This window comes from Zosterops lateralis, assembly GCF_965231275.1.
Source record: "Zosterops lateralis genome assembly, chromosome: 3".
Classification (NCBI taxonomy): Eukaryota; Metazoa; Chordata; class Aves; order Passeriformes; family Zosteropidae; genus Zosterops; species Zosterops lateralis.
In genome coordinates, this window is record NC_139764.1 from 875,230 (window position 1) to 902,504 (window position 27,275).

Consider the following 27,275-nt stretch of genomic DNA (forward strand, 5'->3'; position numbering starts at 1 on the left):
CTCTTTGGATCTATTTTTATTTTGATTTGCAGAGGCTCCTGTTCTTTCAAAGGCCAAACTCCTTTGGCAACATGTCCTTAGCTGAGGGCAGCTGGCCCGTTTGTGCTCAGTGCTGAACTCCAGGCACAGGATGCAGCTCCCAAACAATTTGCAGGGAAAAACAGAACATTATGTGATGCCACTAAAATGCCTTTTTCTTGCTGTGCCTGCTCTGGGCACTGGGACATGCTGTGGCTCTTACCAAGCACATCCTGTCCCTTAGATCAGCTGTTTATTCCCAGAACAATTCCTCCTGCTCTGCAAATCATTTTGCACAAGCAAAGGTTGGTCATTGGCTTTTCTCACCCTGCTTCTCCTTTCTGAGAAGTTCTTCTGTCCCAACTTAAACCAAAGAACCCCAAATCCCAGTTTCAAGTATGTTTTCAATTCATCCACAGCTTCTCCCTTCTTTGATTATTATGAAACTCACATCTTGAAAATAAATCATTTGCGCTTTCAGTTCCCATCGAAGTACTCCAAACAGGTTTTAGAGGAGCCTTAGATGGGATATTGGGAAGAAATCTTTCCCAGTGAGGGTGAGAAGGCCCTGGCACAGGTTGTCCAGAGAATCTGTGGCTGTCTTATCCCTGGAAGTTTCCAAGACCAGGTTGGATGCGGCACAAATCCTATGAGAACAGAAAGGGTTGTAAAGCACTGCAAGAGGCTGCCCAAGGAAGTGGTGGAGTCATCATCCCCGGAATTGTTAAAAAAACACGTGGATGTGGCACTTAAGGACATGGTTTAGTGATTAACAAGGTGGCGGTGATGGCTGATGGTTGGACTTGATCACCTGAAAGGTCTTTCCCAATCTTAACTCCCATCCAGGAGGGAGAGGGGATGACAAAATCTCTCTCTACTCCCGACAGAACTGCCCCTCCTGTGTGCCAGGAGCCGGGATTTTAGCTGGGATAAGTCAGCAGAGCCCAGATTTACACTAATTTATGCTAATCCATGTCACGAGCACATGGAATGTTGGGAAGAGGGTTGTACATGTGCCCAGGGGTGGCTGCAGAGACCCCATCAGTTCCACAAAGTAGTTTTTTACGCACCGTATCAAAGAATTCCAAAATCCCAGAATGTTTTGGGTTGTAAGGGACCTTAAAGATGATCCAGTCTCACTCCCTGCCACAGGCAGGGACACCTTGCACTATCCCAGGGTGCTCCAAGCCCTGTTCAACTTGGCCTGAAACACTCCCAGGCATAGGGCAGCCACAGCTTCTCTGGGCTAATGTCCATGTCTCAAATACAAACACCCATGGAGCCAACCAGGGATTGTTGGGAATAAGGGACATGGATTGTTGGTACTAAATGCCAGGGAAATTAACAAGATGTGACCGGAGAAGGCAGAAGTAGGGCAGGGCTTTTCTGGGACAAACATCCTTGTTTCAGTTCACAGAGACAAAACAACAACAACAAGAAGAAGACCGCGTAAGCACAGAATTCTTTCTCCCTTTATTTTGGAGCCCCTTCAGGCACCGAAAGGGGCTCTAAGATCTCCCTGCAGGCTTCTCTTTTCCAGGGGAACACTCCCGATTCTGATGGAGATTGAGCCTAAGATTGGATCCATCTACATCCCAACTCCCTCCCCCCCCCCCCCCACCTTTTACATCCCTGGCTTCCATAAAAATCACTCCACATGGACTCTGATTGTTCTTTATCAGGGAATCCCGGGATGATCGGGTGGGAAGGAACCTTAAACATGAGTTAAGGATACCTTCCACAATCCCAGGCTGCTCCAACCTGGCTTGAACACTTTCAGGGATGCAGCAGCCGCAGCTTCTCTGGGCAACATTTCCAGTGCCTCACCACCCTCATAGGGAAGAAATTCTTCCTAATATCCCATCCAAACGTATTCTCCATCAGTTTAAAGCCAGTCTACCACAACGCCAAGCTCTGTGCCGAGCGATCCATGATGGAAGTCGCCACGGGCGCACACCAGTCACCAACCGCCGCCGCCCGGCACCGCCGTGTCAGCGCTCGGCGGGACTGTAGCCCTGAAACGGCATTTTGGGGGAAGTCTCCCCTCAGGATATGCCGGGAAGCGCTGGAATTCCCTCAGGGACAGGGGGGGAACACCAGGACTCCCCCGGGAGCGGCGGCGGGACCCGCCGTGAGGCGCGCCCATGGCGGAGCCGGCGCGCGCGGGGCAGGGCGGGAGCGCCAAGATGGCCGCGCCCGCGTGAGGGGCCGCCTGTGCCGCTTCTCGCGCGTCCCGGTGCCCGCGGGAGCCGCCGGAGCGTCCTGGAAATAATGTGGATATCGGGGCCCCATGTCGGACCACTGTGACGAGAGGGCGACGATGATTGCGGCCGGCGACCTGCAGGAGTTCGCGCCGCGGGGCCGCGAGCAGAGCCGGCGGCACCCGAGCGCCCTGAGCCTGCAGCTGCGGCGGCTCCAGCCCGCGCCGGAGCTCTGCTCCTCCGATGGCGCCGCAGGGCTGGTGGGCTCCCTCCGAGAGGTCACGATCCACGACCGGCACCGGGTACGAGCCTTCCTGAGCTGGGGGTTCCAGGCCGGGTTGGGAGGGAAGGGGACTTAAAGCTCATCCGGTTCCCGCGCACGCCGTGGGCTGGGACACCTTCCACAAGACCAGGTTGCTCCTCCAGCCTGGCCTTGACATCCAGGGATGCGGCAACCTGTGCCAGGGCCTCACTACCCTCACAGGGAAGAATTCCCTCCCAATATTCCATCTAACCCTGGCCTCTGGCAGTGGGGAGCCATTCCTGTCGCTCCGGACCCGTGTCCAAGTCCCACTCCGGCTCTCTTGAAGCCTCTTTAGGCACTGAAAAGCGTTTTAAGGTCTCCTTGGAGGCTTCTGTTCTCCAGATGAACACCCCCAGCTCTGATGGAGATCGAGCCTAAGATTGGATCCATCCCACCTCCTCGCTCAGAAACAGTTTCGGGAGCAAGAGGGGTTCACTCTGAATCTCAGAACTCCATAAAGAGTCTCCCATACCCATTCCTCCGTGGCTTCTATCAAAATAAATCTAAATGGATCTTGATTGTCCGTTACTGTGGAATGCCAGGGGTTTTTGGGTTGGAAGAGATCTTACGGATCATCTCATTCCACTCCCTGCCATGGGTAGGGATACCTTCCCCTATCCCAGGTTGCTCCAAGCTTTGTCCAGCCTGGTCTGGGACACTTCCAGGGATGAGGCAGCCACAGTTTCTCTGTGCCAGCACCTTGTAACTAGCCAAACTCATCACACCTGTGGGTCTTGTGGCTTTTCCTTGACAAACCCCTGTTTTCCAGGAAAGCTGGCAGCTGAGGAAAGGCATCAGTGATGTTGGGGAGGAGGTGGACTACGACGAGGAGCTGTACGTGGCCAGCAACATGGTCATCTGGAGCAAGGGCAGCAGAAGCCAAGCATCCACCGTGTACAAGGCATTCACTGTCGACAGCCCCATCCTGCAGGTATGGAAATGTGGGAAAGGGGCACTGAGGAAATCCACAGACCCTCTGCAGACAGTGTTTTGGTGTGGGGTTAGTTGAGGGAACATGGGAAGGTGACGATGCACGGGAGCAGCTTGTTCTGGAGAATTAATGATGCTGTGTTGGGTTTCAGGCCTTGTGGTGTGACTTCACTGTCCCCCAGGAAAAATCGGAAAAAGCTGATGGTGAGTGTCCTGCTTCTTGTGTTGCTGGGCAAATACTCAGAGCTCAGCTCCCTTGGCTTGGAATCATGGAATTGTTTAGGTTGGGAAAGCCCTCAGAGACCGCTGAGTCCAGCTGTTGCCAAGGCCACCACAAAACCACCAGATCCGCATGGTTTTTATAGCCCTGTGCCTGTGTCAAGGCTGGATACCCTTTTGGGGAAGAAATTTTCCCAATAGCCAGCCTGAATCTCCCCTGGTGCAACTTGGGGCTGTTTCCTCTCATCCTGTCCCTTGTTCCCTGGAAGCAGAGCCTGACCCCCGCCTGGCTGCACCCTCCTCTCAGGGAGTTGTGCAGAGCCAGAAGGTCGCCCCTGAGCCTCCTTTTCTCCAGGCTGAGTGTTCTCAGCCATTCTTTGTTTTCCAGCCCCTTCCCAGCTCCATTCCCTTCTTTAGACACACTCCAGGAGCTCATTCACTGCAACTTGAAATGTTAGACTTTACTTTTTGTGTGTAAGAGATGTCTGAAACAGAGTGAAACTTCCTTGTGTAATTGTTATTTTTCCTTTCCAGTTTCAGGCAGTGAGGAAATAGTGGAGAAATGTATCTGCATTTTGCAGAATTCCTGCATAAACGTGCACAGCATGGAGGGGAAGGATTACATCGCTGCTCTGCCTTTCCAGGTATCTTCTGCCTTGCTTTTTGTCCACAATTGGAGTATTTTTGTCCACATTTATATTCCTCAGCTCTCCATAAAAAGCCTGAATGTCTTATTTTCATGTAAAACCCTCAAACATAACCAATACAAGAGATGGTTAGTTTTTCCTCTGTAAATCCATAATTTTTTTATAGGTTGCAAACGTCTGGCCAACCAAATATGGATTGTTATTTGAGCGCAGCAGTTCTTCCCATGAGGTGCCTCCAAGTCCACCCAGGTATGGGATGAGGAATTTGGGTGGTTTCCTGTTGGATAATCTAATAAGGAATGGAGGAGTTGGAGGGCAGTGGTGAAAGATCCTTGTGTTTCTGATAGGAAAAGGTAAAATCGAGTGGAAAAGGAGGAAGTTGTGGTTGGCCTATTCCTAGAAGTGTTCAAGGACAGCTTGGATGGGGCTTGGAGCAACCTAGGATAGTGGAAGCGTCCCTGCCTGTGGTAGGGGGTGGAATGGGATCATTTTAAGGCCCCTTCCAACCCAAAGCAGTCTGGGATTTTATTGATGAGTTTCTTCCACATCTGTGATTTTTATCCCATCCCAGTGACTTTGAGTGAGTGACTTTAACACTCAAAGCTGAGTGTTAAAACTATTTGGGAGTGCCAGTCCTGGGAATAGGATCTGGGAACCAGCAGCCTGAGTCCATTAGGTTTCTCCTGGGAATTGATTCCAGGCTGTCATGGACAACTTGGAGAGTCACTGAGGGATTGTCATCGAGACAGTTTCTCTTAGCTACAGGATCCCATTCCCTGTTGGGGGGGATCCCATTCCCTGTTGTGTTAGGATCCCACTCCTTGATCCCACAGCCCTCTGTGGATCCTTAAAGAAGCAGTTGGACTATGCACTGATGAGTAGCTTTAATCAACTCTTTTGGTTTTTCCTCTGGGATTCTCTAGTCCTCAGAAGAGCTGGGATTAGGAATAGAGGTCCTGAAAAGTTGAGTCTACTCACTTAATCCAACAAGCTTTTGGAGATGGAATCTGTGTCCCTGCTGTCACATTCCAGACTCTGATTTGTATGGCTTTTCCCTAGGGAGCCTTTGCCAACAATGTTCAGCATGCTTCACCCCTTGGATGAGATCACCCCTCTGGTCTGGAAGTCTGGAGGTACGTTGGATGTCACTGGAGTCCCTCAGAGTGTCAGCAAATCCCAGTGAGTCCCTGGAGTGTTCCCTGTATCAAAAAATTCAGGAAAAGTTACTTCCAAGGATGCAGTTAGAGCAGCTGCATGAACAGGGAAGCTACTCAGGGAAGAAACCCAGTTTATGGAAGGAAGAGAGTGTGGGAAATGCTCATAGCAGTGTTGTGGAGTTGATCCTTTGGAAGGCATCCCTGTTTTCCAGGAGTGTTTGGATCATCCCGGGTGCAGTACGTGGCTGACCACACGCTGCAGATCGTGTTCCTCAGCGCTGACCCTTCCATAGTGATGACCTACGACACTGTGCAGAGCTTACACATGGTCTGGGCCCTCAGGAGAGTCAAGCCAGAGGTACACTATTCCCTGGGGATCCCTGGAAAACAGCTGTGTGCATTTCTGTCCCCTTAAGTGTTAGGAATGCCTGGGATTTGGGATTTGTTTCATTTATAAGAGTAAGATGTTGGGTGGGGCTGGTTCTTTTGGTTTTTAAGAATTTTTTTCCAGGGATTTGCCTGGAGCAGGGAGATCATGTGGTGGTGATGGTCATGGGTTATGTTATTAATATGTTATTCCGTACAATGGACCAGAAGGTTTAAGAAAAGTGAGAAGTAATTTAGTGCCATGAAACCTTTTGACAGTGAGGATTGTGGGGCCCTGGCAGAGTTTTCCAGAGAATCTGTGGGTGCTCCATCCCTGGAAATGTTCCAGGTTGGACGGTACTTGGAGCAACCTGGGATAGGTGAAGGTGTTCCCTTGGCAGAGGGTGGAACTGGCTGGGCATTAACGTCTTTTCCAACCAAATCCTGGGATTTTGTGTAAACCATTGGAGCAGTTTCTGTGGGAGTGGAAGAGCAGTTGATGGGATTAACTCCGTAGGCTGAGCGTGAATTTATAACACGTAACTGACAGGAAAAGCTGTTGGGAAAACCTCTCCCTGTCCTTGCCCACATGCCATTGGTTTTCCCTCCAGGAGCAGAGCCTGGTGCTGAAGTTCCCAGAGCAGGGGGGCACCCCGCAGCACATGGCCACCAGCAGCTCCCTGACTGCTCATCTCCGGAGCCTCTCCAAGGGAGACTCCCCTGGGGGCTCCCCTTTCCAGAACTACTCGTCCATCCACAGCCAGAGCAGATCTGGCTCCTCTCCCAACCTGCAATCCCGCTCTCCCACCATCTCCAACATGGCTGCTTTGAGGTGAGCACCCACAGCAAATCCTGAAGGATGGGAGCTATGGAATACTGTGGACTCATTTTGTTCTCTTGTTTTTCCATCCAAGGCTCAGGTGCCTCTTGTGTTGCAGCACTTGAAATTCCCTTGGAATGCCCTTCCTGTGCCATTATCCCAATAACACAGGAGGATAATGCTTGTGCCAGAGCCAAGGAGGCTGCTCTGTCATGGATCAAGGAATGGCTGCAGGATGTTTGAGTCTCAGGAGTGTTACGGGCTGGATTCTCTAAAGAACTTAGAGGGAAGAGGTTGGGAGGGATTTTTGATCAAATGGACCATCTGAAATCCTTTTGGAATCTCTTCTATTGGATTTGGACAGAGATGCCTGGAAAATAATTAAAGAATTGTTTCCCTATGCTAGAAAACTAAAGGAAATCAACAGTGAGCTAGTTCCTGGTTTAGAGTTTGGTGTTTGGTTGGGTTTTAAAATCAGTGGAAGAGCTCCCTGGGATTCTCCCTGATTGTGAAGGTCCACTTTTCAGTCATATCCAACATCTGATTCTATCTCAGTTTTGAAGATCCAGTTTTTGACCACATCAATGTCTGATTTTTCTGTGATTTTGAAGATCCCCTTCTCATTGATATCCTGTCTCTGCCTGCAGCCGCTCCCATTCCCCAGCCCTGGGAGTCCATTCCTTCTCTGGAGTGCAGAGGTTCAACTTTTCCAGCAGTGCCCAGTCCCCGAGGAGACCCAGCATTACCCATTCCCCAAATTCCGTTTCCAATGACTCCTTCCTCGTGCCGGAGATGGAGCCGATCGTTCCTGAGCTCTGCATCGACCACCTGTGGACGGAAACAGTCCCAAACATGAGGTCAGATGGTTTTCTTGGGATGAGAATGGGGAAGCAGGAATTAAAGTGAAAACCCAGCTTATTTCAGTGTTTTTTCTGCAGTTGGAGCCATCTTGGAGTCAATTCATGGGCTTGCAGTCTCTGATGTTTTTGGGAAATGATGCTCCCTAAGTGCCTGGCTCCCTTGCAGAGAACTGAGCACTTGGAGTAGTTTTCCCTGGTGTACTATCCCAGGCTTTCTGAATGGTTTCATGGAGTCTCCAAAGCAGGTTCTAACCTGCTCCTTATCTCTTTTTTCCAGAGAGAAGAATTCCCAGGCATCCAAAGTGTTCATTTCTACCGACCTTTGTGGGCAGAAATTCCTGTGCTTTTTAGTGGAATCCCAGCTCCAGCTGAGGTGAGCATTCCTTGGGGACAGGTGAACCAGGAGAGGCACTCCAGAAATTCCCAGCTCGAAGTACATCAGAGGTTTTAATTAACTAGAAAATTAAAAATACGTTGATTTATTTTGGGCAAAGGAGGAAAAAGGAGGAAGGAACCACAAACCCCACAAAATTCATTGCACTGTTGGAAGTCTGTTTTCTTTCTATGACAACATCCAGGACAAACCTTTTTGTTTCCTGTTCTCCCTAATCCCTAGGTGTGTAAAATTCCAAGAGAGCAATGATAAATCACAGCTGATCTTTGGATCTGTCACCAATATTCCAGCAAAGGATGCAGCTCCGGTGGAGGTATTGTTACCTGTGGAATGTCCTTGTCATCCAGCTGGTGCCTCCTTAATTAAACACAAGGACCTGAATGTGCTGCTTGATTATTCCAGGGAATTGACACTCTGCTGGTTCTGGAAGGCAGTGGGAATCTGGTGCTTTATTCTGGAGTGGTTCGGGTAAGTGACACCCTTTCCATCCCTAATTTATGTGCAATGCTGGAAAGGGAGTTCTGAAGCATCCATGGCATTAATGGGGTAATTAAATAATTTTTGTGGGGGTTATTTTCAGAGAAAAACTTGACTTTTTTTGTTTCCTTTCTTCCACCAAAAAGGTGGGAAAGGTTTTTATTCCTGGGCTTCCTGCTCCATCTCTGACAATTTCCAACCCAATGCCTCGGCCAAGCACTCCCTTGGATAGTGTCAGTACTCCATCCAAGCCTTTGAACAAGCACCTGGGGCCCCTGGAAGAGGTAAGAAATAAGGAAATATTCCTTTTGTTATAACGATTGGTGGTTGTTTCCCAAGTGTCCTTCGGAGTTCAATCTTTCCTTCTTGTTCTGTAAATCTGTAAATCCTCTGAATAAACTTGTTTAAAGGAGATTTTTGTGTTGCTGCCCTGTTTATTTATTTCTGTTTGCCATAAAACTTCAAAGGCAGGGATTGGAAAGATTTGTAGTTGTTTCCAAAATTCTTGTTAGTACTTTAAACCCAACAATTTTAGCTGTTCTTTGCTCAGATCCACTTTAATTCTGAATTCCAATTCAATTTGAACTCTAAAATGAGCTCATTTTTCCCACATTGCAGAGCGTGCTTTTGTCACCAGTTCCGGAATTAAGGGATTCTTCCAAGATCCACGACTCCCCCTATGTTGATGACTGCACTTTCCAGCAGCTTGGGACTTTTATCCAAGCTCTGAGGGATCCTGTCCACAACAGAGTAACTTTAGTAAGTATTTCCCTGTCATTTAGGGCAATGCTTTTGGTAACAAAGATTATTTTAAGATAATTCCAAGGTTTCCAGTGTTTCACAGAGCTGGTGCCTGAATTCTGCATCTTAATGTAGCAAAAGCCAGGATTTGGGAATATGTTCACCCAATGAGGAGTTCTGAGTTGATAGAAAAGGACTCTGCCTGCACTTGGTGCATTTCCTGATTTATCTCCACTTTTGCTGGATTTTCCAGGAGCTCAGCAATAACACCATGGTTCGGATCAGTATTCCTGAGATTGCCACCTCGGAATTAGGTAGGTTTCCAAAGCTTTAGGTGGCTTTTGGTTTGCTTGGGGAAGGGCTGAGATGCCAGTTCAGACATGACTGGTTTCAGTAATGAGCAAAAAAGGAGTATTTTTCCTTATTTTTGTTCCAAATCAGAGGATTTGTGCTCAACTCAAGGAAGAGCTGTTGGGGTTTTGTGGCTTCATTTAGAGTTAAAAGTAGGTCCAACAAGAGGAACATGTGGAGATTTCCACCACTGATGAAGCAAATCCTGGGGAACCAGAGCTGATGGATGATTTCCTTCTTCCCCAACAGTGAAAAAATGCCTGCAGGGGGTAAAAGCCATCCTGCCCAAGGAGACAGCTGTGCAGATGTTGGTGAAGTGGTACAATGCCTACAATGCCCCGGGAGGGCCCAGCTACCACTCAGAGTGGAATTTATTTGTCACCTGTCTCATGAACATGATGGGTTACAACACTGAGAGGCTCTGCTGGACACGGAATGTGAGCAAATTCATTCTTCACTTCTCATTTTCCAGCATATTTTGCTCTGTGTTTATCATGAGATACATTTACAAGGTGCTTCTTTAAAAATAAATGATGAAGATTTGACTCCAGCTCACACCTAACCCTGCTGCATTAAATTTGGTTCATATCATCCATACTAAATTGATTCTGAGTTTAAACACAGGTCACAGCTCAGATTGTTCTTCTAAAGAGGATTTTAGATTTCTGGAGTTTGTTCAGCAAATCCAGAAGTACCTTAAGCCACATCATGTCCTACTTGGTTTGAGTTCAGATGTTGTGATTCACCTGGAAAACCTTGGGAATTTCATTCCTGAGCTGCTTTTATTTAATTTTCTTTTTCTATTTATTTCTTTTCTATTTATTTCTTTTTCTTTTATTTGTTGCAGCTTGATTTTGAAGGATCACTCTCTCCAGTCATTGCTCCAAAGAAGGCAAGGCCATCAGAAACTGGGTCAGATGAAGTAAGAAATGGTTCCCTCAGTTATATTTGGCTTGGTTTTTAGGGAAAAAATTCCTCTGTAATAGTGCTTTGGAATTACCTTTCTGGAAATTATGTTCACTGTGGATCCTCTCTCTTTCTTCCCTGTTTCTTTGCCCTAGGACTGGGAATATCTCCTGAGCTCTGACTACCACAAGAATTTCGAGTCTCATCCCATTGCCAAAGCTCTGTGCCTGGACCCTCTGGAAGTTTCAGCTTCCAAGGACGACTTTTCCCAGAGCCTTAGTTTGGATTCCTCCACCCTCCTTTTCTCCCACATTCCTGCCATTTTCTTTGTTCTCCACCTCATCTACGAGGAACTCAAACTGAACAGTCTGATGGGAGAAGGACTCCGCTCCCTTGTGGTTCTCCTGGTCCAGTTGGCCAGGTATTCCCACCGGAAAATAATTTCTTTGATGGGATTGCCCAAATTGGAGCAAACTTCCCCTGTATTTGAAGAAAAGGAATATCTAAAACCTTTCCTATTTGTTCCATGGCTCCAAATTATTCCCCAGTAGCACAACTGCCCGAAGGTGGCATCCGGGAGGTTGGAATTTTTTTTCCCAGTCTGTGACCTCCCTCTCTCTCATTCCAGGGATTTAAAACTGGAAGCTTACATGGATTATTACTACAGGGACTACCCAGCCCTTGTCAAAACCTCCAGGCAGACCTGCATAATTGACCAGGGTGAGTTTAAGCCTTTGGTTATTCCATGAAATTTGGATATTCCTTTTGTTTTTAACATTCCCCTCATTGTGGAGGATTATCCCATGCTTATTCCTTTGAGATAGTTTTTCTTCCTAAATGGATTCCTTGAACTTTCATTCCTGTCAAAAGATCCCATCTGACAGGAGGGATCTGTAAAATTTTGGGGGGAAATGCTGGATTTTTGTTGTTGAAAGAAATACTGGAGGAAATGGGAATGGTGAGAATTCTTGTGCCTTTCCCCTGGAGCTCATCGTCTTTGTTATTCATCATAAGTCCAAACAGGTTTCATGCTCCATCCCTCCTTTTTTTCTGCTGAGCCTCCAAGTATCTTCCAGTGGCTGAGTTCCTGCCTGAAGGGAGAGGGAGTGCAGCCTTATCCCTACTTACCAGGGATCTGTGAAAGGAGCAAACTGGTGGTACTGGTGAGTACTGGGGGGCAGGCAATACAGGCAATGTGCCTTGTTTTGTCAGCACTGCCCTGTGGGCGGGGTTTGCTTCAGCTGCTGAATATCCTGGAAATGAAACATCCCTAAAGGAAGATGAAATAATAGAGGGATTCATTTACTGGATGGATTTTCCAGGTGGGAAGGATGTACTGGAGCTGAGCAGCTTCATCACTTCTGTGTTTTCTGTGGTTTGTGCAAAGTTATGATGAAATTTGGAGTTACCTGTATTTTGGGAAGGAGAATTGCCCAGTTTTCTCCTTGGGCATGCCCCAACATCAATATTTAGTCCTGTGAGTGCTGATGGTATCTCCTGGTCAGCATCACTTCCTTACTCATTGATGGGAAAAACCTTCCAACTAGGAGCAGAGGTGTTGAGCCTGAGGTGCCTAAGGAGAAAAACAGGGAAAAAAAGCCTAGATCTATTTTCCTCCTGTCTCTGCCTGATCTGCCCTTGGAGAGCTCAGAGTTGAAAGATCTTCATAAAGTCCACAAAATCATTTTACCTGGACATGATTTTCCCCAGAATTGTCTAAATAGAGTGACTGATCCCTTGAATTTTGCTGGCTGTATTCAACAGTTTTTCACTTGGAACCTTTACAAAATATCCCAAGATGTGGAGGAAACCAAGTGGAAAAGGGTGTCTACAAGCAATGTGTGTGTCCTGCATGAGAAATGGAATGTGAGAAACACAAGAAGGATAACTGGGAACCTGTTTTTGCATTGAGAAGATATTTATCTTTTATCTCCGGAGCAAGGAGGGAAAATTCAGTGCATTGTTTCAGGGTGGATTTTTTTTCCAAAAATTTAAAGCTTTAAAGTTTCTTGTTCAGTTGTTTCAGTCTCCTTTTTCTCACAACACACCTGCCCCACTTCTGAGGTTGTATTCCAGTTATTTCCTGCCTGTTTTTCTGGGAAGCAGAATATCAGCCCCAAAATGACTTTTTTTGGTGTCTCTCTTCCCCAGAGTGTGGCTCTGTATATCCTTGGAGACGAGAGCGCCGTGCTGAATGAAGCCTCCCATTATTTGTACAAGATCACATCAGGTAGGAGTGCTTTGGCTCCATCCTGGGAGCGCCTCAAGCTTGGAGAACATGGAATTAACACAGCCTTGTCTTTCCTAGGCCAACGGAAGCAGCAGATGGAGCAGGATGATAATCGGTATGAAGACTTTTGGTGTTGTTTTATTGAGTTTGTGACTTCCTGCTGACTTCTGGATGCGCTTCTATTGGCTTTTCCTTAATTTTCCAGGTGCAGTTTCAAAACCAGCACTTCTGTTTCCAGCCTGGCTGAAAAATTGGTCCTATGGATGACCAGTGTCGGTAAGAGCAGAACAACATTTCCAAATAACCATATGCTTGGATAACAAGGAAACACTTTGTCTGGGACTGATAACACTTATTTGGGTTTTTTTTCCCTCCTTAATTTTTAGGTTTCACCTTGAGGGATCTGGAATCTCTTCCCTTTGGCGTGGCCCTTCCCATCCGAGACGCCATCTACCAGTGCCGAGAGCAGCCGGCCTCAGACTGGCCAGAAGCCGTTTGCCTCCTCATCGGCCGCCAGGATTTGTCAAAACAGGCCTGGGAAGGGAGCTTGCAGAAGGGAAAATCCGTGAGTATGACCACAAAGGGATTTCCTAATCCTAGGGTTTGGACAGAGCACCCAGCTCAGGAATTTCCAGCTTAATTCCCAAATTGAGGGTGACAAATTTACATGTTACAAGGGTTTTGGTGTGAAAACCAATATCAAGCAGGGATGGATAATCATGGATAGCTGGGAAGACTCAAGATAAATCACATTTTCAAATTTAGACAGAAGTTTTGCCTCCAGAGGTGTTGGATTCTTCCTCCTGCTATCCTTTCGTGCTTTCTCCAGAGACTCTGCCATCAAACCATGGCAGAAGGAGAAGAAAGTGGGTATTTGTCAGTGGCTTTCTTGTGTTGGCATGGCCAGCATCCTTCATTCCACTAGCAGAGCTGGATTTGGAAGTACACTTGCCATATTTCTCTTTTTTTCAAAAAAAAAAAAAAAAAGTTTTAGTTATTTGTATCCTGAGATAAAATTATTAAAAAAACAGTGTAGTTTTTTCTCTTCAACATTTTCTTCTGATAGTGGCAATCACCAGCATCCCAAGGAATTGTATCTCGCTGAAATGTCCTTTGTTGGAAGCCAAAAATCTTCTTAATGCTGACATAAAACCCCTTCATGGCAGAAGATTGGAGCCTTTGCCAAAGTCAGGAGTTGGGATTTGCAATCTCAAGTTCGTCTTGGTGAAGATCCTTTTTTGCTGTCTCGGCTTTGAAAGAGATATTAAAGTTATTCCAATTTTCTACAACAAATGCTTTATGACTAATTGCATATCAAAACTGTAATTAATTTGGCAGAAAGGTCAGTTAACTCCAGGTCAAACCCCACCTGCCATCATGTGAAAAATCCTTTTTGTTTGCTGCTAGTGGAAACTGTGCCCAACTGAAACCCTCACGAATTGTCAAAAATGATGATAAATTTGATTTTATCAGTGACTCTATAACAATGCCTCAAATTGATGTGACCTTAAAAAGCCAAAGTGAGCTTCAAACCCCAAATTGTTTGTCATTTCTCAGGAGGGCAGGGTGGAGTTTCCTGTTTCAGAACGGACCCTGCTGCTCTGGGTGGTGCAGTTGCATGTTGAGATTGAGTGTGGATTTACCAGAAGAGGTTTGATTTCATTCATCAGCTTTTCATTTACTTGCCTTCCTGGGGCCACGTGTTCCTGGAGAACCACAGAAAAATCCGTTCCTTTTGGGTCCTCTCACATCACTTGTGTGATGTGAACAAGCAGGAGAGCAAAGTCTTAGAAAAGCATTTTTTAAATCTTGCATGGGAAAAGCCTTTTCCAAGAGTGCCCCTGAGCTTTGGTGCTTTTCTAGTCATGTGTGGAAATTCTAAAACCATTCTGATGCTGTGGTGAACCGCAAGTTGCCTGATAGTGAGGAATTTGGGATTTTCTGCTGTTCAGGCTGTTTGTTTTAATGAGTGATCTGCTTTTCTAAGGTGGTTATGGTGGGAATCCAAATTGATGTGTGAAAATGTCGATACTTAGAAAAATAATGCAGGGTTTGGAGCAGAATCTGCAGAACAGCAGCTCTGGTTGGGCTGATTACAAACTGGGATAATCATAAACTGGGCTGATAGTGTAGGGAGGGAAAGGAAACCCCTTTCCTATGACTGCTCTGAAACAAGGAAGGGTTTTGAAAGGACAAGAATTCTGTCACATGTCACCTCCTCAATGTATTTGAGGTTCTATCTCTTGTCTTTAAGGCCATTTATTTATCCCATTTAGTTGTACAGAAGTACTTGATTTCCATGTTTGAAAATCCTTCAGGCCTTTAAATTCTGTAAGGAGCATGGGAATGTTCCATCTGTGTGTCCATCTATGTACAGACTCATCATTGGGTGAGTGCTGGGTGAGTTCAGGATACAGTGCCCTGCTGACAGTTTTTCTCTCTGGAACTGTCTTTTCCCTTTCCCTTGCAGTCTGTGGGCACGGTGCTGTCCTCGGACATTCCGTCGGCAGCTGAGTCGGAGGAGGATGAGGATGGCATGAACGACATGAATGAGGAGGTGATGTCCCTGATCTGGAGTGAGGACCTGAGGGTGCAGGAGGTCCGGAGGCTCCTCCAGAGTGCCCGGCCTGTCCGGGTCAACGTGGTGCAGATGCCAGAAGCCAGTGACCACGAGTACATTGAGGAGAAGGAAAACAGGTAAGGAATCCTGGAACCATGGAATGCCTTGGATTGGCTTGGGTTTGGAAGGACCTTTAAAGCTTATCTCATTCCTACCTCTGCCATGGCCATGAACACCTTCCACTATCCCAGGTTGCTCCAAGCCCCATCCAGTGTGGCCTTGGAACTTTCTCCATTTCCAGCTGTTTCTACTTCCCAGTATTTTGTTCAGCTGAAAGGTTGTGGGGATACTTTTAGAGGCTCAGAATCTAATTTAAAAAAAAAAAAAAAAAAAAAAAAAAAAAAAAAATCATGATCCAAGTCTTTGGAGTTCTGCTATATTGGAGTTGGGGGCTCTTGGGAAGGACACTTAGTGTGGACTCCAAATAGCACATTGAGCATATTGAGGTCAATTGGGGTTGAAAAGATTTTGTATCACTTTCTTCTGCCCAAAAAATGTGATATATAAGCAGGACCTACTCCATAGAGACTAAACCATCCATGCCCTGCCTAAAGCTGGAGAATCCTTTGTGATAGGCTGGTCCTGAGTCAGGGGACCTTGGACTTCCACAGAAAGCACATTCACTATTCCATTCCTTTGAAACCTGTGCCCAGTGGCCTCGATTATCCCTGTCCTGCTTCTTTATTCACTTCTGGGGGGCGTTAAAAACCTCTCCTTTAAAAACCAAATTAAAAAGCAAACCTGAGAACACCATTACCATGTGACATGCTCTGAGTCTGACCTAGGGAGCTGAGTAATCTAACGAGTCTAGAAAGTGTTTCCAGACTAAATCATAGAGAATTGTGGTCAGCATTCTTGGGAGCACCTTATTACCTCTGTATGTGCGTTATTACTCGGTGTTGTCACCACTCATAGCAGGATCCCACAGGGCAACCACCTTGGCTTGGCTTTCTCCTCTCACCTCGCTTCCGACATGGCTGGGAAGCATCCATGGAATGGATTTATTGAACCAGCTGTAAGGGGAAAATAGTGCCAGGTTCCAACAGCTAAAAGGTATCTTGGAGGTGAACCTTTTAAGGACCAAAGATTTGGTTCAAAAGGAGAAGGAAGAAGTCACAATGAGGGAGAAAAATGGTTCTGTCCAGTGCCTGTTGTTTGTAGGTCGTTTTAATTTGGGAAAATTTTCCATATGGTTTTGGATTCACCTCCCCACCAGGTTGCTGCAGCTGTGCCAGCGAACTATGGCACTCCCAGTTGGACGAGGAATGTTCACCCTGTTCTCCTACCATCCTGTGCCAACGGAGCAGCTGCCCATCCCTAAGCTGAACCTCACTGGTACGTTGGTCAGGGGTACTTCCCAGTCAATCCCAGAGCAGGATGGGCTTTCTTCCAACTGTTATTTCATTACTGTAATTTTTATGGCATCTTCTCCACCAAGAACTTCTCGGCTCAAGTGTGGGTTTTATGAGAAGCAGCTCCTTTGGGCTTTGAATATGCCACTTGGAATGGTGGAAGGTCCTTCTGGAATGGTCAGGGCCAGTGTTATCAAACACTGAGACCTTTTATCAGGTACAGAAGGAGAGAAGTGGAAAAATGGCCTAAACTGGTCAGTGCTGGGGTCATACAGGATGGAGATCCTGCAAAGGGCTGTCCTGACATTCCTGAACATTCTTGGATCAGAGCTGTTCCCTCACTTGGTACTTGATGAAGACCTTGGCTTTTTCTGACTGCTGTTATCCCCTCTCCCATGGCAGGCCGTGCTCCTCCGAGGAACACCACTGTGGATCTGAACAGCGGGAACATCGATGTCCCCCCAAACATGGCCTGCTGGGCCAGCTTCCACAACGGGGTGGCTGCCGGCCTGAAGATTGCTCCTGCTTCCCAGATCGACTCTGCCTGGATTGTCTACAACAAGCCCAAAATCGCCGAGCTGGCCAATGAATACGCAGGGTTCCTCATGGCCCTGGGCCTCAACGGGCACCTCACCAAGCTGGCCACCCTCAACATCCACGACTACCTAACAAAGGTGAGCCCTTCTGGCACATCCAAGAGCCAGGTCCCGCTGGGATTGGATTCTTTAGGTAAAACGAGGAAGGAAAAGTCAACAGGTTTCTTTGAACTGTTGGATTGGAAGTTTCCTGGTGTGGGAGAATATCTGAGTTGCATCATTATGGTCGTGGTGCATGGCTTGGGTTCAATGGATGGGTCCTTTCTCAGTGTGAGGAAGGACTTCTTTCCATAGGAGTGGTGGAGAACTGGCTGTCCAGGGTGGGCATGGAGCCTCTGAAGAAATTCCATTCCAAACCCACCTGGATGCATTCCTGTGTTACCTGCTTTGAGTGAGCAAGGTGGGGTGGGCTGGATGATCTCCAGAGGTCTCTTTCCATTGTAAATATTCTGAGATTCTGGAGAATGAGGAAACTTCATTTCCGTTCAAAGATTTCAAGCAGTTTTACCACCAGATCTTTCCACCCTGCACACGACTCATTGGGATACGCCACTGGAGCAGTGGGGCAGGGGTTTTCCCATTCCTGGACATGCCTCACTGCTCCTTGTACACTTGCCCAGGGCCACGAGATGACGAGTATTGGGCTTCTGCTCGGCGTCTCCACTGCCAAGCTGGGCACCATGGACATGGCCATCACCCGCCTGCTGAGCATCCACATCCCCGCCCTGCTGCCACCCACTTCCACAGAGCTGGATGTCCCCCACAACGTCCAGGTGGCTGCCGTGGTCGGGATAGGCCTGGTCTACCAGGGCACTGCCCACAGGCACACTGCCGAGGTGCTGCTGGCTGAGATAGGTGGGTGCCGACACCAGGAAAGCGGGATGAGGCTGGGATAGTCGCCGTGTGCACCAGGGAGTTGGGAGTTGCAACATTGGCACCTTCCCACCACAACATTCTTCTCCCATTTTTGAAACCTCAGGGTCGCTCCTGGGAGCTTGTGCAGCAGGAAGTCACTGGATTTAGGAAAAGAAACATGGCAGCATCATTACTGTTCCTACTTCTTCCACCTGGAAATTTGGCATCCTAAATTCCCGTTTGGAACATTAAGTGTTTTTAAGCACTAGGCCTTAAGAGCTGATGTGAACAGCAGATTTATGGTCTCACTTGTGCTCTCATTCTGAATTAATTTGTAACAGCTTTTCTCCACATTTACATGGGGCTATATTTGGAGACTCTGTGGTTTATTAAACAGGGAATGGGATAAATTTTAAGGGTGAAATTGTTGTGTTTCTGGAAATTGGATATGTGCAATCCTTTTTTAGCAACAGCATTTGGATTGGTTCGGGATCTTAAGTATCCTCAGTTGAACTTTGCATTTTCACCATGGCTCTAAACTCCAACCATAACATTTCAGAAGAAGTTGCTATTTGGGAGTGGATGGATGAACTGCCAGTTCCTTGTCATTCCACTGAGGACTTCCCTAGGGAGCGACAGATTTTTTTTTCTCCTTTCAGTATGAATTAAGCAATAAGCTGGAATTTTAAAAGGTGAATTTTGCTGGTTTGGTTTCTCCAGGGCGTCCGCCTGGCCCAGAAATGGAATATTGCACGGACAGAGAGTCCTATTCTCTGGCATCAGGGCTGGCCTTGGGAATGGTGTGCCTTGGGGTAAGTCAGCTGCAATTAGGAGACTCATTATCCATTGGAATGGCATTTCAAGAGCTGTTCCATCCTTGGCTCCCAGGTGCCTGTGGGTTTTTTTCTCCTAGAGGAAAGCACTTCCATGCTTTTTCTTCCTTTCATTCTTTAGCATGGCAGTAACCTGATTGGGATGTCAGACCTCAACGTTCCCGAGCAGCTCTACCAGTACATGGTGGGAGGACACAGGAGATTCCAGGCGGGAATGCACAGGGAGAAGCACAAATCTCCCAGTTACCAAATCAAGGTATGTGGTGCCAGCGCTGGCTCATTTAAGTTGGAAGTCTGGGAGGTGTCTCCATGACTTTGGGAGCATCTTTCCCTTCCAAGTGAACCTGTGGGAAGTGTTCCCTGTGTTTTCCTAGGAAGGAGACACCATCAACGTGGACGTGACATGTCCAGGGGCCACCCTCGCACTTGCCATGATCTACCTGAAGACCAACAACAGGTATTGACCCGGGAATTCTTGCAGGGTTAAATTGCCCTAGTGTTGGCTCTGCTGGGGTTTGGAATTGCTGGAATGTGACCTGGAAACCCTTCTCCTTTGCTGTGCCTTGCAGATCCATTGCTGACTGGCTCAAAGCACCGGACACCATGTATCTGCTGGACTTTGTCAAACCGGAATTCCTTTTGTTGAGGGTAAGATTTTTCTTGGGTTCATTCCTCAGTCTATTTAAACAATGGAATTTAGGAATTCCAGCTCAACATACCCATCATCCAGAATCCTTTGCTTCCCAGCCAAACTCACCCCTTCCAACAATTTCTCCTTGTATTGTGGCAACTTCCTTGTCATGGAGACAGAGTTTAGGGAGAAATAGATGAAAGACACAAATTATGGGGAAAGTTACATTAATTTTTTAGCTGTATTTTTATAGCTTTTCCCAATTCCATAGATAATTTTTTTCCCTCACAATTTGGTTTTCTCCCTTTTTCCAGACCCTGGCTCGATGCCTGATTTTGTGGGATGACATCCTGCCTAATTCCAAGTGGGTCAACAGCAACGTGCCTCAGGTAGGTGTTTGTTTATGTGTGGTGTGTTTGCTTTCCAGTTTTACACCTCTCTGGATTGTTTTCCATGTGGGTATTTCCATAGTCATATCAGGAGCACAAGGAAATGAGCATTAACATGACAGAGGTGACTGGTTCATGGGATTCCTGGATTTTAGGAGCACCAGGGACTGGAAAGGAGATGATTGAGGAGGGATGAGATTGTTCCAGACACGAAATTATGTCAGGGGAAAGGAAGGGATTAAACTTTTCACTGTATTGCCAGGTCCAAAACTGCCACATGGAGTTGAGCGTTAGGAATAACTTCCCAACAGTGGAATCAGTGATATTCCAAGATATTGTATGGATTTTTTAAGACCAAATGAGCTCTCATTAATTATGAGAACTACAGGATGCTGATGGTCTCTGTTGGAGAAAAAACAGCTTTTCCTTCCCTTAGACCTGTTTGGTATAATTTATGAACTTTTAATGGCCAGAGTTTCATTTAGTCATCGGTTTTCCCTTGGATTTATTTTCCTTTCCTGCTTTTTACAGATCATAAGAGAGAACATTATTTCTCTTCATGCAACAGAGCTGCCTTCCTCTGAAGACCTGAGCTTGGAAACGCTGGCGTGAGTAACACCCCAAAAATTTCCTCTTAGGGAATTTTACTGTCCTGTAAAGGAGAGTTTTGTTATATGGGATATCCTATAAAGGATGAGATTTCCTTTTTATTTTTAAGGGATGAAGGAGTTTGTGCTGTGTATTCAGATGAGGAGAAGAGGAACATTTAGTCATTTCCTGTTTATGTTGCTCCTTAGGCAAGCTCATGTCTACATCATCGCTGGAGCGTGTTTATCCCTGGGATTTCGCTTTGCCGGGTCAGAAAACCTGGCAGCATTTCAGTGCCTGGTAAGAGGAGAGTTATTTTATTCCATTCACTTCCCAGGGAGCTGTCACTCATCTCTTGGATCCATATTTACTGGGCATTTCTTTTCTTTCTAGTACAAATATGCCACGGATTTCCTGAAGTGTTTGTCGGCTCCAACAGCATCCATAGTAAGTTTTTCCAAGTTTTCTTCCAGCAAAAAGATGGCTTTGTGTGACCCTCAGCAAAACCTCAATGGGAAGAAACCCATCCTTTTTAATTTCCTGAATTACACATTATATAGGATGTGGCAGGGCTGTGAATCACTGAAGGACTTTGTTGGCTCTGCCTCTCTCTGGGGAATGTGGTTTCCAGTCTCTGGGGTAGAAAGTGGTGGATCATCACACCTGGAATGTGCTGTTGGCCATGGAATTGTGATGAAACCTCTCTGTTGTGCTTGAAGACAGGTCACTATAATCTGGAAACATGCCTGAGTGTCCTGCTCCTGGCCCTGGCCATGGTCATGGCTGGCTCTGGCAACCTCAAAGTGCTCCAGCTTTGCCGTTTCATGCACAAGAAGACAGGGGGAGAGATGAACTACGGCTTCCACCTGGCTCACCACATGGCTTTGGGGCTCCTCTTCCTGGGAGGAGGAAGGTAATGGGCCTTTTCCAAAGGCAGATCTCAGTCCTTATTTCCATTTCCTCCATTTCCCTTTTTTTTTTTTAATATTATATGGATGCATCAAGGTGTCTTCTGCTGGAAGAGAGACTCTTGTTGTCTTCATGCACTTTTGAAAGTTCCTTTCCTCATCCCACCAAAATATTTTGTCCTCCTGTGATTTTTAGAAGGAAAACTAAAGGACAGTGATTTTTTTCCTACAGATATTCCCTGAGCACTTCCAACTCCTCCATTGCTGCTCTTCTCTGTGCTCTGTACCCTCACTTCCCTGTTCACAGCACGGACAATCGGTAAGGCTTTCGTGGGGATCCTATTTCCTTCAGCTGAATCATCTTCTTACAAAAGACAAATGATGGATTTTTACCAAAAAAATCAATTTTTGGAGGTTCTCCATTAAAAAATAATGTGGGAAACAGAAGAAATAAGTGACAGTGGTGGGGATCTTTGATCAGTGAGGAAACACCAGCTCTGCTATGCTCTTGTGATGTGGCTACTCCAGTTTGCTTGGCTGGAAAGATCTGTCCATTTATGACCCTTAATCACTTTTGATTCTGCTCCATTAAGCCCTGTTCTACTAATAAACCAATGCCATGGCTACACAAGCTGTGTTTGGGTGTGGAGCTGGAATTGGGTGTTTGGGATCATTCCCAGCCTGTGCTGAGCTCTTGATTCCCATCCCAGGTACCACCTGCAGGCTCTGCGTCACCTGTACGTGCTGGCAGCCGAGCCCAGGCTCCTCACTCCGGTGGATGTGGATTCCAACACCCCCTGCTATGCCCTCATAGAGGTCACCTACAAGGTAACGTGGCTGGGAGGCCCTGAGGAGCTGTGGGATGACCAAACACTCGGATTTATCCCAGTTTTCGTTGGTGTGGCCTCCAGTCTTGAGTTTGGTTTCAGGCTGGGTGGAGACAAGGTGAATTCTGCGCAAATAAGTGAAGGGTTGGGCTCCACCCGCTCACACCTCAGGTGTGCTTTGGTGGCACCTGGAGAGCAGAAGGGAGGACAGGGAGAGTCACCAGAGTCTTCAAACAGGCAAGGAAGGGTGTCCTGATTGACCCAGGTTCTTTTCTCTCTTCAGAAGGATTTCCAAAGGCTCAGAGGTGGCTGGAAGCATTTGTGGTTTTCCAAGCCTTCTTGTAATTCTGAGATAAGCAATTTGGCATTTCTCCTTGGTGCTTCCATCAGGTGTCCTTCAGGGAAGAGTCCTTTCTGTGGGATTTATTTTAAATGGGAGAAGGGATATGCTCAGGATTGAGTTCTTGGAATTTTTAGGGGGAAGAGGTGCAGCTCTGTCGTTCTAGCAAAGACTTCTCCATGTTCCCATTACAGCTTGCTTCCCAAACCTTCACATTTCAGCCTTGCCCAGCATTGGGTGTTGATCCATCGATCCATGGAAAAAATGGCTTGAGAAGTCTGTGGTTCCTGACATGAGTCCTATGTTTACTTAGGAACAGAACCCCCTGCCTGCTCCCAGGGCAGTTGTTCCCCATATTCCCCATACCCTCTTCCTTCCTTTTCCCGTAGAAATTAGCTTTTCCAACCTGTGACTCCTGTGTTGTCTTGCAGGGCACGCAGTGGTATGGGGAGGTCACTGAGGAGCTGATGGCACCCACGCTTCTCCCAGAGCTCCACTTACTGAAGCAGGTAGAGGAAATCTCTGTTTTAATGGAAAATCACCTGGATTTTGTGTCACAGATCTCAAGAGCTGAGATCTGATGGTTTTTGTTTGATTCCTTAGCCTGACTCAGGATGACATTGTCCTATTATGATTCCAAAGACAATTCTCTGTCTTCTGTCTTGATCAAGATCTTCCAAGATCTGATGCAGCAGGGAATTTCCTGTAGGAGACACAAACCTCCTCCTGAATTTGCTGTGTGGACAACACTGCAATAGAAACCTCTTAATTCAATTATTCTGGTTATGTTTAGTGATAAAATGTTTCTATTGACAGATCAGAGTGAAGGGCCCCCGGTACTGGGAATTATTAATAGATTTAAGCAAGGGAACGACTCATCTCCAGTAAGTGTTTTTATAATGCTCAACTGAATCGTGACCTTGTAGTAATCGTATTTCATGTTTTTTTTAAACCCTCCCACAGCTCAGAAAAAGACCTGAGTTTCATCAAGTCACTGTTGTGCATCTGACAGCACTTTAGGGGGAAAGAAAGAAAGAAACTGCAGAGTTGGGTTTCACCCATTGAGGTGCATAATTCATGCAAAAAAACATGGTCGGGGAAAACCTGATAGTAAAACCCACAGAGGCTGGCAGTGGGATGGAGGCACTAGAGAGCAGCTACAGCTCATGGTTTTAGTTCGGTTTTGAGTAGTGGTGATGTCACGTTTCCCAGACTGTTGGGGACTGTTACTGCCCTGTGAAATGCTTTTTCTCCTGTCACTCTGTGTCACAAAGTTCCACCTGCCCTCGTGACACACTTGAAATGTGGGGGGCAGCTGTGGGAACCAGAGATTTTACCGGAACACAGGATCTGGGGGGGGGGCCGGGGGGGGACGGAAATCATTCTTATCTTTGCACTCCCCAGTGAGGGGTGGGAGAAACCAGCTGCATCTTTGCACAGTGATGTGGTGCTTTAAGGTCACTTACTTCCCATTAATCAAGTCCAGAATCATTTAGGGTGGGAAAGACCTCCAAGATAATGAGTCCAATCATTGATTGCCCTCTTGTCAACTGGAAGGATTAAATTAGAGCACAGTCCACTAGCACAGCATGCTTTGGGTTGGAAGGGATTTAAGGATCACCCAGTTCCACCCCCTGCCATGGGCAGGGGCATCTTCCACTACCCTAGGTTGCTTCAAGCCTCATCCAATGTGGCTTGGACACTTCCAGGGATCCTGGGGCAGCCACAGCTTCTCTGAGCAACCTGTGCTGGGGCCTCCCTACCGTCACAGGGAAGAATTCCTTCCCAATATCCAGCCTGAATTTCCTCTCTTTGAACCAATTCTGTAAATCAGCCCCATTGTGCCATTCCAGGTCAATCCTTTCCAAGGGTGGCATCCTGTACGTGAAGCTCCGAGCTGGGCAGCTCTCCTACAAGGAGGATCCCATGGGCTGGCGCAGCCTCCTGGCAGAGACCGTCACCCACCGCAACTCGGAAGCGCGGGCATTCAAGGTATGGCTTCTGGATGGTTCCTGCCAGGAATGCTGCTGAGGGAGGGAATTCTGATGGCTTTGACAGAACAGCCATGTGAAGCTGCATCTGCCGTGGGCAGACACAAGTGTTGGGCACATCCAGCTTGATCACAGAATCATTAGAGTGGAAATGGAGCCCAACCTTTAGGTCACTGAATCTAAATTTTAGATGTCTGAGTCCAACCTTTAGATTATGAAGTCCAACCTTCAGCTCATGGAATCCAACTTTTAGATTGAGTCCAGCCTTTAGATCATGGAGTCCAACCTTTAGACATGGATTCCAACCTTTGGTGTGGGTTCCAGTTTTCTCCCTTGTGTTCTGGGCACTTTGGAAATCAGTTGTTGTTATCTTTGTGCACAAATCCAAAAAGTTCAGGAATGTGTTTTAATCCCTTTTTTTTTCCAGCCAGAAGCAATTTCTGCTTTCACTTCTGATCCCGCTCTCTTTTCCTTTGCCGATTATTTTTGCAAACCGACTGTGAACATGGGCCAGGTAGGAAGTTTTGGTGTGGACCAACACTTATTCCATGGATACAAAGTAGGGAAAACTTGCCTTAAACTCGAGAGCAGAATTTAGCCCTGCAATCAGCAGGAACAGGGAATATCCTGCAGGATGTTGTGTAATATAAGGGTGATCCTCTGATTCCAGTTGGTTTCATATTGGGATTTTTTTGTCCCATTCCTTGAGGAATGTGTTTAACAATTCCAGAGAGCCCTGAAGCATTTAGGAGAAATCATTGAAGTTGTTTTATATGGAATTTCTTTTAAAATTAAAGGAGGGCATAAAACCTTGTTTAATTATCCCAAGGAAGAAGTCAAGTGGTATCATTAGTTATCCCAAATTCCTGTGATGCTACTGCATGGATTAACTTGGAGGTAATGGAGTCAGGAACCTGGAATAAATTGTGCCTGACACCTGTCTTTCCTCAGAAACAAGAAATTCTGGATCTTTTCTCCTCCATTCTTTACGAGTGCGTGACCCAGGAGAATCCGGAGATGCTGCCCACATACATTGCCATCGACCAGGTAGGAAACTCCTGTTCCTGTTGGAAACAACAGTTTTTCCCACTTTTTGGGGAGCAAAGAGTGGCCTTTTCCAGAGGAGGGAAGGCAGGGGTTGAGGAGTCGTTTCCTTCCTGTTTCATTCCTGCTCCAATTCCTGCTCTCCCCACTGCCAGGCTGTGAGGAGGCTGGAAAGGCGGGAAATGTCCGAGACCTTTGAGCTGTGGCAGATGAAGCTGGTGCTGGAATTCTTCAGCTCCCAGAGCCACCAGGAGAGGATGAACAGGAATCCAACCCGGGGGCTCTTCATGAACTCGGAATTCCTGCCAGTGATGAAGTGCACCATAGATAACACCTTGGATCAGTGGCTTCAAGGTAAGGAGGAATTTCAGTCCAACCAGTGTTGGAATCCTGAGATGGTTTGGGTTGGAAGGGATCTTAAAGCCCATCTCATTCCATCCCCTGTTGCTCACCTGGTTCTTGTCTTGCTGATCCAGGTTGATTTTTGCCTCAAAAGTATGGAAAATTGATGAGGGAAGGGAAGGCGTTTTCAGTTTAGTGTGGAACATTCCCTGGAGAGTTGTGTTTGCCTGGAACGGTGGGGGATTTTCAGCAGGGAAGGTGGTGTTTCCCAGAGAAAATTCCTTCCTCATCTTGCACAGGGAGAATTTTCCTGAAGCAAAAGCAAGCGGTGACCACAGCAGAGTGGCCATGGCGGAAGGAAGGAGGTCGGAAAACAACCTCCCATCCCACCTTCTGTGGGGAATGGAGACTTCAATGGGATTTATCTGTGGAAATCCTGCTTCCCAAATGTCACCAAAAGTATTCCTTGTGCCTTGCAGCTGGAGGGGATGTGTCCCTGCATTCCTACCTGAGTGGGCAAGCTCCAGAGGAATCCCAGCTGAGCATGCTGGCGTGCTTCCTGATTTACCACTCTGTGCCCACACCAGGGCAGCTGGCAGCTGGAGGCTTGGAAGGTGAGTCTGGAATAGGGATTCGGGGAACTCCTGGATCCTTTCACTGGGCAGCTTTTTCTTGCCCTCCAGCAGCCTGGGGATACAAGTCATGAGGTTACTCAGGGAAAAGAAAGGACCTTTATTTTGGGAGCTCTGTTCCTTCCTTAGAGCTGGGGCAGGAGTATCACCACATCCATGAGGGGTCTGGGCCCTATCCCAGGAATCCAGTGCCAGCCACAAATTTCTGCTGCCTGTTACACACCTCTCTTCTCTGTATTCTCCCCTGTGTTCTTCCTGGATTTGGGATCTCTTTTAAAAGAGATTTGAGATGGCTTATAGAACTTCACTTTCCAACCAGCACACAACAGATGCATGGGACGACACCTCCAGAGCTCCCTGGAGCTTCTCCCTCCAATTCTGGGCAAATCTTTGCTAATTTTTACGCCCTTTTCCTTTGCTTTGGATGTTTTTTTAGGGAGCAGAAACTTCTCAGAGCTGCTGCTGAAGCTGCGGAGGCTGCATGTGCCCGTGCGGGCACTCCTGCGCCTGGCTCCGCTGCTCCTTGGGAACCCCCAGGCCATGGTGCTGTAGTCCCACCAAACTTCCCAAAATCTCCTTCTTTTGTACCTTCCCAAACAACCAGACTCACCCCCAGCTGTGGTAACCACGACCAGGAGTTATTTATAAATTGTTATGAGGAATTTAAAAAAAAGAGCTATAAAAGTGGGGTCATAATAAATTTACT

At 47.0% G+C, this 27,275-nt stretch overlaps 1 protein-coding gene across 1 annotated transcript; it reads left to right on the forward strand.

Moving 5' to 3' along the window:
• The first annotated feature begins 1,902 nt into the window (after positions 1-1,902).
• ANAPC1 (anaphase promoting complex subunit 1) lies at positions 1,903-27,275 on the forward strand. Its single transcript, XM_083857420.1, has 47 exons — positions 1,903-2,521; positions 3,293-3,454; positions 3,606-3,657; positions 4,207-4,316; positions 4,486-4,568; positions 5,379-5,452; positions 5,689-5,834; positions 6,454-6,674; positions 7,310-7,519; positions 7,800-7,895; positions 8,139-8,229; positions 8,319-8,384; positions 8,540-8,677; positions 9,012-9,152; positions 9,388-9,448; positions 9,735-9,922; positions 10,333-10,407; positions 10,547-10,812; positions 11,020-11,111; positions 11,406-11,554; positions 12,543-12,621; positions 12,700-12,736; positions 12,827-12,897; positions 13,008-13,186; positions 15,092-15,318; positions 16,458-16,576; positions 16,996-17,267; positions 17,810-18,044; positions 18,765-18,856; positions 18,999-19,133; positions 19,252-19,334; positions 19,447-19,525; positions 19,823-19,897; positions 20,429-20,505; positions 20,695-20,785; positions 20,879-20,932; positions 21,205-21,398; positions 21,626-21,712; positions 22,104-22,221; positions 22,992-23,069; positions 23,377-23,444; positions 24,414-24,552; positions 24,979-25,065; positions 25,503-25,598; positions 25,751-25,949; positions 26,417-26,551; positions 27,006-27,275. The coding sequence occupies exons 1-47, from the start codon at positions 2,309-2,311 to the stop codon at positions 27,119-27,121; spliced, it is 5,856 nt and encodes a 1,951-aa protein (XP_083713546.1). The 5' UTR covers positions 1,903-2,308; the 3' UTR covers positions 27,122-27,275.